This window comes from Phaenicophaeus curvirostris, chromosome Z (genome assembly GCF_032191515.1).
Source record: "Phaenicophaeus curvirostris isolate KB17595 chromosome Z, BPBGC_Pcur_1.0, whole genome shotgun sequence".
NCBI classification, from domain to species: domain Eukaryota; kingdom Metazoa; phylum Chordata; class Aves; order Cuculiformes; family Cuculidae; genus Phaenicophaeus; species Phaenicophaeus curvirostris.
In genome coordinates, this window is record NC_091431.1 from 25,236,210 (window position 1) to 25,248,576 (window position 12,367).

Here is a 12,367-nt window from a genome sequence, read left to right on the forward strand (position 1 = left end):
GATGCAGCCTCCCAGACAGAGCTCCAGCGGGTGCACGCTGCCACCCAGATGCCCAGCTGCAGGACATGCCCCCCTTTTGCACTGGTATTGGACACCGCTGGGGAACTCACCTGTGGGAGTTGTGCTCAGGTGGAGGAAATCCTCCACTCAGTGACAGAACTCAGGGAGGAGGTGAGCAGGCTGAGGACCATCAAGGGGTGTGAGAGGGAGATTGACCACTGGAATAACACCCTGTGCTCCCTGTCTCAGACCCAATAGGCAGGCGTGCCTCATGCACTTTGACACTAAGCTGGGTGGAAGCATGGATCTGCTGGAGGGTAGGGAGGCTCTGCAAAGGGATCTGAACAGGCTGGACCGCTGGGCAGAGTCCAATGGGATGAGGTTTAACAAGGCCAGATGCCAGGTCCTGCACTTGGGGCACAACCCTGTGCAGTGCTACAGACTAGGAGAAGAGTGGCTGGAAAGCTGCCTGGAGGAGAAGGACCTGGGGTTGTTGGTTGACAGTGACTGAACACAAGCCAGCAGTGTGCCCAGGTGGCCAAGAAGGCCAATGGCATCTTGGCTTGGATCGGAAACAGCATGACCAGCAGGTCCAGGGAGGTTATTCTTCCTCTGTATTTAGCACTGGTGAGACCGCTCCTCGAATCCTTTGTTCAGTTCTGGGCCCCTCACCACAAGAAGGATGTTGAAGCTCTGGAGTGAGTCCAGAGAAGAGCAACAAAGCTGGTGAAGGGGCTGGAGAACAAGTCTTACGGGGAACAGGTGAGAGAGCTGGGGTTGTTTAGCCTGGAGGAGACTGAGGGGAGACCTCATTGCTCTCTACAACTACCTGAAAGGAGGTTGTAGAGAGGAGAGTGCTGGCCTCTTTTCCCAAGTGGCGGGGGACAGGACAAGAGAGAATGGCCTCAAGCTCTGCCAGGGGAGGTTTAGGCTGGACATCAGAAAAAACTTTTTCACAGGAAGGGTCATTGGGCACTAGAACAGGCTGCCCAGGGAGGTGGTTGAGTCACCTTCCCTCAATGTGTTTAAAAGATGGGTGGATGACTTGCTGAGGGACATGGTTTAGTGATTGATAGGAACGGTTGGACTCAATGATCCAATGGGTCTTTTCCAACCTGGTGGTTCTGTGCAACAGAGGAATCCCTATCCTTTCTCCATCCAGCTGAGTGAATTTTAGGAGATGGAGGGGAATGGCAGCAGGTTCCTGTCCAGTGCAGCAGATGTGTCTCCCCTGTACCAACATCAGACTCCTAGGTTCCCTTAGACAGTAGATATGAAGCTCTGCACGTGGAACCAAACCTCAATGAGGATGACGGGTCTCAGCCTAGAAATGTTCCCTAGGTTAAGACACCCAAAGCCATCCATCAAAACGACCTACTTTACTGGATGCAGAGGGGACAATAGTGACTAAGGATAAGGCTAAGGTACTTAATGCCTTCTTTGCTTCAGTCTTTAATGGTAAGGTGACATGTTCTCTGGCTACTCAGCCTCATTAGCCAGAAGACAGGGAGGGGGAGCAGAAAAAAGCTCCCATGAACCAAGAAGAAATGGTTAGAGACCTGCTCAGCCAATTAGGCACTCACAAATCTATGGGGCCAGACAGGATCCAGCCAAGGCTATTGAGGGAGCTGGTGGAGGTGCTCAACAAATCTCTTTCCATGATCTACCAGCAGTCCTGGCTGAAAGGTGAAGTTCCACTTGACTGGAGACTGGCAGATGTTACACCAATTTAAAAGGGCCAGAGGGAGAATCTGGGAAACTACAGGCCTGTCAGTCTGACCTTGGTGCCAGTGAAGGTCATGGAGCAGGTGATCTTGAGTGCTATCACACAGGACAAACATGTGATCAGGCTCAGTCAGCATAGGTTTATGAACAGCAGGTCCCGCCAATGATAAGGTGATCTTCTATGATAAGGTGACCTGCCAAAAGCATGAAGAAAAGTCTGTGAACATAGTGTACCTGTACTTCAGTATGGCCTTCAACACTGTTTCTCACAGTGTTCTGCTTGAGAAGCTGGCTGAGAGTGGGGAGGCTCTCCAAAGGGACGTGAACAAGTTGGATCAATGATCTGAGACTAAGAGGATGAGGTTTAACAAGGCCAAGTGCCAAGTCCTGCACTTTGGACACAACAACCTTTTGCAGCACTACAGGCTTGGGGAAGAGTGGCTGGAAAGCTGTCTGGCCGAGAAGGACCTGGGGGTGTTGGTTGACAGCCAACTGAACATGAGCCAGCAGTGTGCCCAGGTGGCCAAACATCTTGGCTTGGATCAGAAACAGCACGGCCAGCAGAAGCAAAGAAGTTATGCCCCTGTACTAAGCACTGCTGAGCCCACACCTCAAATTCTGTGTTCAGTTTTCGGCCCTTCACTACACTACGATGTTGGGGTTCTGGAGTGGGTCTAGAGAAGAGTAACAAACCAGGTGAAGGGGATGGAGAACAAGTCTTACATAGAACACCTGAAAGAACTGGGATTATTTAGCCTAGGGAAAAGGAGGCTCATGAGAGACCTTATCCCTGTCTACAGCTATCTGAAAGAAGGTTGCAGCAAGGTGGGTGTTGGTTTCTTCTCCCAAGTGACAGGTAATAGGATGAGAGGGAATGGCCTCAGGTTGCACCAGGGGAAGTTCAGATTAGACATCAAGAAAAAATTCTTCACCACAAGGGTTATTGGGCACTGGCACAGGCTGCCCAGGGAGGGGGTTGAGTCACCATCCTGAGAGATATTTAAAAGACAAGTAGATCAAGTGCTTAGGGATATGATTGAGTAGTGAATAGGTATGATTGACTTTTGATTACCTCAAAGGTCTTTTCCAACTTAGTGATTCTATGGAGTATTATTGGGGAATTTCATTAGTCAGGTTCTTTTATTTTTTAGCATTCAGCCCAGTGAAAATTTCCAGTAGTGCTAGGTAGTGTTGCTAGTTTGAAGAACACATGCTTAATCTACCATAAAAAATGATGCATACTAAATAAGCCCATTCCAAGAAAGAAAGGCACACACTAAACACAAATATCTCCAGTAAGAATGCTGCATAGGCAGCAAAAAGCAGCAGCTGGTTTGCATTTAGTAACCACATGTTTTGGATCAACAAATCCTATAGTGTGCCATTTCTTTTGTTGTTAAACCAACTGCAATTTTCAGCAATGGTTCTTGAACTGCCTCAAAAACTGCACTAACAATATCATGCTTTAAAAAAAAAAAAAAAGGCACCACACCTAACTTTTTCTAACAGAATTATTAAGGGGGTGTGTTTAATAGTTATGGAGTACTTAACACGGACTAAAATTCTCTGCATGATTCTACTAAAAATAGTCAAGTCATCCATAACTTAAGATAATCTATTCTTTCCTAGGTATCTAAGTTATTTAGCATTTCATATTCTGGAGCCCTTACTTCAAAGCAATCTACAGTTAGTTTATTTAAGCAAGGAGGGTGCAAGGTAACATCTCAGATGGTCTACACCCTGATAGCCTTAAATTAAGGATATCTTTCTTAACATTTTGAGAAGTCACAGTGACTCTTCTATATCCTCCAACAGTCTGGACAAAGGGGCTTTGAAGGAAGTTGTTCAATATTCACATGACAAATGTAGTTAAGGAAACTGCATATGCATTTGCAAAAGTCACTGACAATCCCTAGCAACGACTTGCTCTTCTCCGACAGCTCCATACAACTAGATCCGCTTGTACCTTAAGCTCTACCTAAAAAGTTGTCTCAAATCTTAAAACTGCTACTGCAAAAATATAAATATTAAAATAAGTTAGTCCTTAACTGCAGACCGAGTCGAATTGCAAAGGGATGACTTACTGAAGAATGAACTTAAGCATTCCCTAGATCAGATTAGAAGTCTTCCAGCAGTGTCAAAGGCTCTCACCAAATGACTCTCCTCTTCTGTGTGCTCTGCAATGGCCTTTATAAAGACTTCAGATGAATCAAAATAACTTTTACATACATTAATGAATATCAAAGAGTTATATTTCAATCTACTAATACACAAATGGTACTCTAAGCCTGCAGAACACTGAATTTAACTTGAGAGAGAACAAAAATATCCTCTTATTCTGAAATGCTAAGCACACTCCAGTTCTTATAGGTAGGCACATTGTTGCAAATGCTAGGATGAGAAATCTTTTAAACACTTCTAATCAATAATAGGAAAGCAAAGTGATTGTAATTAATTCTTTATTATGTTTTTTTATTAATAAGTATTGTTATTTGGGGCATGCAAGACACTGCAACAATTGTATCTATCACAGCATTACAATAGAAACTACCTGAAACCTTGGATTTTTGCTGTGTGTGAACAGTGGTTACTGCTACTGCAGTCTTATTTGACATTCAAACCAGTTCTCCCTAATAAGTCAAGCTGAAAGCAATTCACCTCCAAAAAACAGCCAGGCAAGATTTTGGCACAAACTTTGCTCCAGGATTAAGCTGTGAGTTACATTACAACAGGGGATTTCACCAGAGAAGACAATACCAAAATTTGTGCTGCAATTTGAATTATAACTGGAAAGAAAATAAAGTAATTAATCATCTGGCAATTATTTAGAAGCAAGACAGTAAATGACACAGATGAAATTTTTTTTTATAACCTTATTTGTTGCTATTACTGGAAAAAGATAAGACTATCTTCTTTTACTATACAGGATCAGTCATGCTTACAGTAAAGAGCTTCATTTAAACCCAAAACCACACTGGAATGCCAATGCATAAAATAAAAACAGTCAACTGTCTGGGATCATGCTAGATGACTGATTTGTGACAATGCAATAAGCTGTCATTCTTTGCTATCCATTCTGCCCATTTATTCAGGGTGAATGTCCTAGTAACATAATGAAGGCATGTGCTCAAGCCTAAGCTATCCCACTTCCAGCTATATACCAGACTTTCAACCAGAACAGGTAACAGCCAGTACCAGCATGTGTCTGTAAAAATGGCAACATGTAGTAGAGAAAGGATTAAACAGTGTGAATCGGCTACCACTGCAGCAGTTCTTCCCACAAACTGGCATCCCTGTGAGCGCAAGTGGGAATACTGCCTTTCAGAAGATACATTAGAAAGTGCTGCAAGAAATAAAAGTCTTCACGTTTTCAACAATATGTGAGATAAGGACAGTTTCACTCTTCATCAGAACTACACTGGTGTTATAGAAGTTCAGACCCACAACTGCAAGACCGACATCTCATTTAATCAAACGCATACATCTAATTTAATGCAGAAGTGCATTAAAATCTAATGTATAAACTCAATATTATTGTTTTAGGGAAGTCTGTTAACCTAAGCCATTATATCAGTCATTAATAACTCCTCCTTTGCACAGACTAAAAGCTGTGAAAGACACACGAAGAACACATATGCTTATTTGCTCAGGATGAATAGTTAATTTTGTACTATTGAGCCATAATTCTTTCTAAATGGATGGAATATATTCCTGGTCTTGACTCTAGTATGTGTATAATGTTCCAGGATTAATACAAACTTGTATGAAAACTAAGGAGAAATGCACAACAGGATTAACTATCATGTGCCACCCTGCAATTCCTGAAATTTAAGTCAAAATTATTTAAGTAAGGGACTGAAGTGTAAGTCCTTAAGGATGAAAAGCTATTTATGCAGATAACTAGTATAAAACTGACACAGTAATATGAGCGCTCTGCACTGCTCTCACTAGGCTGATAATTCAAATTTTGTGACAAGGTTAATTCTCCTATTCAACAGATTTCAAAATTCTTCTACAGTTTCAATGAAGAGGGCTCCCCTTCAACGGGGTATTAAACTTTATTTACACTATGTAGTTCACAGAACACACGGAAAGGTAATTTTCACTAGAGAGAGAAATTCATAAAAGAGACAAGAATGGAAATGTTTCCACTGTACCCCTACATCTGATTAAATGTGTTATTAATATAAATTTAAGTCTTTAAACAAAATACAGTAGCGTAACCCAAGGGATCAAAAGCCGTTCTCTGGTTTCAGAATGAGGATGGTATGGGATCACCATCACTAGACAATGCTGCTTCTGAAACAGCAGATGCTGGTGAAAAGCCATCTCCCAACAGAGAACCATTGATACAGTTAATGGTCTTCAATTTTTTTCAATCCCTCTACCAAAAGCATTCTTCCCCTCCAAACTACAGTTCTATTTGCAACAGTAAACAAAGTTCTCACTGGTTAAAAACCTGCTGTAACTTAGAAGTGCTATTTTTCATGCTCTCAAAGCCCTTGCACATGCAGCAGAAAGTGAATGCCACAACTGGGTCACATAAAATAAATAAAACTTTGCAAAATGTATGCATATAGTTAACATTCGTGAACAGGGTACAACTTAATTTCTCTTTCAGATCTTATTTTGAACAGAGGCAAGAGGCAGTAAGAATTAGTAAATGACAGGAGAAGATGAATAAGTCTCATGTCTGACAGCTTGAATTTAAACTCTAAGAATACAGGTTTATAGAATAATTATTCAAGCTGGAAGTTACGGTCTAAACTCCTCCTCAGAGCAAGGTTAATATGGGACTGAGACCAGACAAAAGTTGCTTAAACCAAAATCCACCTAACATCTTAAAGCATTTTAATTAGATATATAGTCAATGCACCCCCCAATAAAATGACCTCTTTAACTACATGCATGTTGAACAAGAAAAAATGCATAACTGGGTAGCTGAACAGACATACAGTGCATAGATGTAACCACTTCTTGTAGTCATGTATACTTGAAAAAAGTCCTCTTCATATTAAACTGTGCCTATTCCATGGGAAAGGGTTTTATATAGGTGTATAGCTCTTTTAAACACAGGCTGCGTTGGTCACTGCAAAATTCTTGAACTGTGAACAGACATTATCTATTTTCACCTACTAGTGTGGCAAAACTATATAATCCTCAGAAGCAAGAAACAAGTGCAGCAATTCACTTCTTAATTTTTAATTTAGTAATTATTGAATGGTTCCAGAGCAGGCACTACATTACTTCAAACACAGTCAAGTATCTTTGAAAAAAAGCTAAAAAATAACCTCTTCACCTCAGTATACACACACGCATATACACACATATAAACAAATGAATTTATAAAATCTTTACATACATATTTTTCAGGAAGCAACTCAAAGAATTGTACCACAAAGAATTAGTTTCTGTACTCTGACACACCACAAATGATAATCCGTTTTTCTGAAGATGGTGTTTAAGGACACAAAATGCCATGCAGTGCTATTTAGTAGAAAATGAACTAGTAAATAAATTTATCTATTTAGTGCTAAAAGAAAACACAGAACTCCTTCAATAGAACAAATGCCAGCTTATCAGAAATCAGAAATATTTATTGTCCTTGAGCTAGGCAGGCCACAGTTATCTGTGTTTCCTTAAGTGTATCCCCTTGGTAGACAAAAGTAAGAAAGTTATTTGACTAAGAAATTCTAGAACACTGAATTTCCTGTTACTGGCTGCAAAGATGGATCAAGAAACGAGTGTTCTTGTTGAATCTGAGTCTGAAAGTCCATCTTCTTGATCAGGTGCCTCATAATCACCCATATTATCAGCTAGTTCAGTCTCTTGATCATCATTACTCTCTGCGCTGTAATCAATTTCTTCAAGGAAGCGAGGCTCATCTTCATCCAAAACGTATGTAGTGGGGCTATAATGAACAAGAGTTGCATGAATCACCTTAAAAATTTTGCACGGAACAATACATTCATGTCATGTCATGTCCCTATTCTGACATACAACAAAAAAATTACCTCAGGAAAGGGACAGTTCATCTGAAACAGTATCAATTTTTTAACTGAATGTAAAACAACTGGAAGCCAAACACACATGAACTGAGACCCTGAACTAATTAGTCAATCACACACTACTCGTTCCCCAAATGCGTCATGACAACTTAGCTATGCATTATAGACCTACACTATTGGCCTGTAAGAACTTCATATAATTCTAGCAGTATCAGAAGTTGTTGCAGAAGGAAATAAAGAAATAGCTGTTTTTATAAGGTATAAACAAACTATAAGAGCCTACAATAGAGTAACATCTGTATTTTATTAAAATATGTATTTTACTGGGAAGTATTGTGCTGCGAGCAATTATACTTTACATACCAGAGATGACCAAACAAGGAGTCAAATTTATATCTACAACTAAGATTAAGTTCCCATATGAATCACTTCACTCATATCAGGTCCTCACATGCATGCAGTTAAGATCTCTATGTTAAGCCTTGCAATTCAGAGATGCTGATTTTAAGGAACTGAGTGATTGCCCACAGGATCATCTATGTCCTTAATTAATGGCTTCTAAGAGTAGGAGAAGTAATGCCTTTAGTGTTTGCTGGATAAGGGTTAAAATATAACTTTCTGATTCTCTTACTTCCCTACAACAGAGGTATGAAGAGTGGGAAGGCAGGGGTTGAGACCTGCATTTTCCAGACCCTGTTTTCCTAACCTCCCATGGGACATAAAAAGCAATCTTCTTAAAAGCGGCAAGTATTCCTAAATATTTCATAAGTAACTTCATATTCAGATGAAGTCCTAAGAAGGCTTTTGTAATGCATTTTACTTAATAATCACATCATACAGAACTCATACAAAACAGTGAGAATGTTTTCAATGAGAGAGATCACAGGGTGTCTGTAGAAATGTCTGCATGTTCATTTTGATGAATTTTGTCCTAAGGCACACAACAGTCTAGCTTGGTTGTAGTTTTATAATTAAAAGAATTACTCACTGCTTCCTCCTAAAGGTCTTTTAGAAGCTTAAATAGATCACCTGAAATCTGCAATGCAATCTCTAATCAATACAAATAAATTCCACAGTATTATTCCTCTACCTGCAGCCTCAATGCCAGGCTACATTGCAATGCTTTGTGCTGTTGACAGTTAATTCAAATATTGGGAGAAAAGCAAATGAGAAGAATTGTTAGCCATAGCTCAGAAAAAAAAAACAGACTAGCTATAACGGTAAAAAAAAAATTATCAAAAATTAAATTCATTCACAGTCTCTGGATGCATGTTTAAAACAATCTCTATCGGGGTTCACTAAACAAGCTCACACTTATTAAGCCGTGCCAATGGAATGATCCACAAAACTAATCACTTCTAAAGATTATTTAAGCTGTAACTAGGGCAACAATTCATCATGTTGATTAATGAACTGCATTTCCATTTTGGAAAGCAAAGAATGAGGAAAACAACCAGCATCTTTGCTAAGATGTCTCTTTCACTTTATAGGTAGGATACCAAACATATCATGAGGATACATGCTTCGCATGAAGAACCTGTGGTAGAAACAGCAAAGGAACACAATTTTTCTGTTTTCATTCTGTGATACTTTCCACCCTAGGAAGTCACCATCTATTAACACTTCTTCTAAGGAAAAAAAAAAGTTGAAGAAAAAAATTTACAAGTTTTATTTAAAGGAGAAAATTAAAGGAACTCCACCAAATGTATCACATGCCAACAATGGAAATGCTTTTTTTTCAACTTCTGCTTCCAATCACTTTACACAGATATTAGTGAGATATGATATAGAATATTAAGCTCTTTTAAAAAAAACTCTACATTGTTTTTAATAAGTGTTATTATTTGGAAACTAAACTCACATTATTGATCCACTTAAAAAAAGCAAACAATAAAACCAATTTTAAGGAGATTAAGGACAGAACGCAGAACTAGATACAAGCAAAACACAACACATTTCTTCAAGTGGCTTGGCAGTTCATAGAACATGTCTTATTTTATATTGTCTTGAAAAAACACATGGGTCTGTGTATTCAGTATATATTTTTGTTCTATTTATATACATTTACTTTACTCATGTGTGTGTAAGAATGCAAGCATGCCCTCAGATTCTACAAATTCAGCCATTGTGCACAGTCAGTGTCAGTGTCTGACGTGACACATTCTAGACACTTGCTGTGGTGGACATTCAAAATTCTCATCTACAGTCAAAGAATGCTTTTCATTGACATTTCTAATTTAACAAAATAAAAAACAACTTATTTCTACATTCAAGTAAATAAATATCATTCGACTAGATTAATAATCTCATCTTGAAAGCTATATAAATCTCTAACTTCAGAACTTGCTCTGAAATCTGCCTCAATCACCTTAGCTTTCTACTACCATTCAGAACAAAGCACCATGACTTTGCAATCATTTGTTACTGAAAATAAATATTATTATTACAGTTAAAGGGTTTTTTTTCACTTCCCCTTTCTTGAGTCTTCATTCCTCACAAAACAGTATCAGAGTACTTTTCCACATTCAAAGGAAAAATGTGTTGCATACCACTCATATTTGCTTTCCTTTATTATGTTTTCTTCTGATGTAGCAAATGTTAACCTTATATTTAATTTTCCAATAACCTTTATTCTAAAGGTTAGCCTTAATGTGCAAAGTGTAAATATTACTCCACTGTTTTACTGAGGCTTGGTCACAAGAAATTTAGATATCAAAACACCTGAAAAATTTTTGCTATTTAATCAAATTCTTTATTTGCCTCCCTACTGCTCCTCACCCTCAGCATACCTCGTGACAATATATTTTTAGCTGCCATCATGCTGATTCTATGGGTTTTAATTTCCTAACTTTTCCCTTGGGCTGTTTCTAATTAGCTTGCTCAATAATACCTCTTCCTCTACTTCTACACCTCCTGCTTTTCTTTTTAAAAAGAAACCATTATTTTTCTCAGGTTAGCAGAGGTAGTTTATTACACAGCTACAGTTCTGTAATGTAAGGGATGCCATAATCTGGGTATTTTCTTTGAAGTCACAGTAGTTAGAACACTATATGAAAACCTGAAATTTTGCAGATTTTACTTAAACAACTTTTAAGGGTAAAAGATGAACTTCTAAATACCTGATTAGTATACCTAAGGTCTTGAAGCTTATGAAGAACTTCAGGGATATCTCTTGCATTTAAAAAAAGAGTATTTTCTGCATCACCTGCCATTGAGTCCACTAAATTTAGGAATTAATACAACTTTTTCCTAAAACATATATTAATTATTTTTTAATGAGAACACCTTGCTATATTTTTTCTTGTTTACATTAACACTCCAAACATTCAAAAAATAAAGTTATTCACAAATGTGGTATATTTTTTCAAACTTAAGTTTTATTTGTCCCTCAAGAGATACTTGGATTTCTCATTATCTGAATGACTCAATTACAGAGAAATTAATCCACAAGCCAGACAACCATTACCAATTCAGGCCCATGGAGATAAGCAGTTTTCTAAGAATGCAGTGGAAATGTATAAATTCTAAAACTTTGGAAGAAAAAATAAAGAAATATTCCCTGCCAAAATATGGAGAGTTGCAGCTACTTTGGGAATTGGGAGAGGAAGGAGAGAAAAATCTGAAAAACTAATGATTACTTTTAAAACTGCATTGCCAGGGGAGGGGTAATTTTAGAGGAGTTGAGAGAGTCAGGAATTATCACAAAGGAATTATTTCTCCATATTTTCCTTTTGATTTCCCTTTAGGGTCTATATTCTCTTCTAGGGATCAGAAAAGCTGCTACAGTAGATGATGTCATACATGCAGCTAGATGTACTGACCCCTTCAGGAGCTCTTCACCTATGAGTTTTTCCCAAGTAGTAAGGGTATTTCCTCAAGGGAATTTCCAGGGCTACGGGATGAGAATAACATGCCCAACTCTTTTCTACCACTTAAGTAGCTGGGTATCCCAATCCCATCTAAATCTTGTTTTTAAATATCCCAGCTTCTAGAGTTACAAAATTTTATTCCACAGCTTAATAAAACTAATCTCAACACTTTCTGCGCTGTCACACTGAAACAGGTTTTGTGAAACTCAAAACTGGAATAAATTACTTTGATTCAAAATTGACTGAAGACCACACTAACATTTGGATCATACTACCAGCAGTGGAAAAAAAAAAAATCTTGAAAACTGATGTGAAGAACATAACTTGTCCATCACAATTATTTTTTTTCTATTTGTTGTTCAGTTTGGTTGGTTGGGTTTTTTTCCTAGATTACTAGTTTTTTTATTTTGCCTTAGAGAAGATAAACAGCACTCTGATGCTATGGTCAATGTAGAAATTAAAGCAACCACTTTGATTCAGGCCAGAGGAGGGGTTTGGTGCACAGGCACTGCCATGAGGCCCACCAGTGAAATTCTGGGCCTCGCCTTTGATAGCTTTTTGTTCCAACTTCGTGAAAAGGACAGACAGGACAGAAGTTGCAGCATTAAGATCACTTTTTAACTAACTTGTACTCCTCAGGTACTGGAAAAAACACCAAGAAAAGCTCAAACACTACACTGCAAGAGAGTGAGAAAGAAAAAAAACTTTCAGTCTCTTGTAAAGGAGAGCAGAAGTATGCAAGCATCTGGACAAAGTTTAAGAGAT

At 38.6% G+C, this 12,367-nt stretch overlaps 1 protein-coding gene across 1 annotated transcript in view; it reads right to left on the reverse strand.

The window, feature by feature from the left end:
* Positions 1-6,911: 6,911 nt before the first annotated feature.
* Positions 6,912-12,367, reverse strand: part of AGTPBP1 (ATP/GTP binding carboxypeptidase 1) — a 62,883-nt gene continuing 57,427 nt past the window's right edge. Inside the window, exon 27 of the mRNA XM_069881219.1 lies at positions 6,912-7,636. Coding sequence (XP_069737320.1) covers positions 7,459-7,636 — 178 coding nt within the window. The 3' untranslated portion in view covers positions 6,912-7,458. The remainder of the gene's footprint in view (positions 7,637-12,367) is intronic.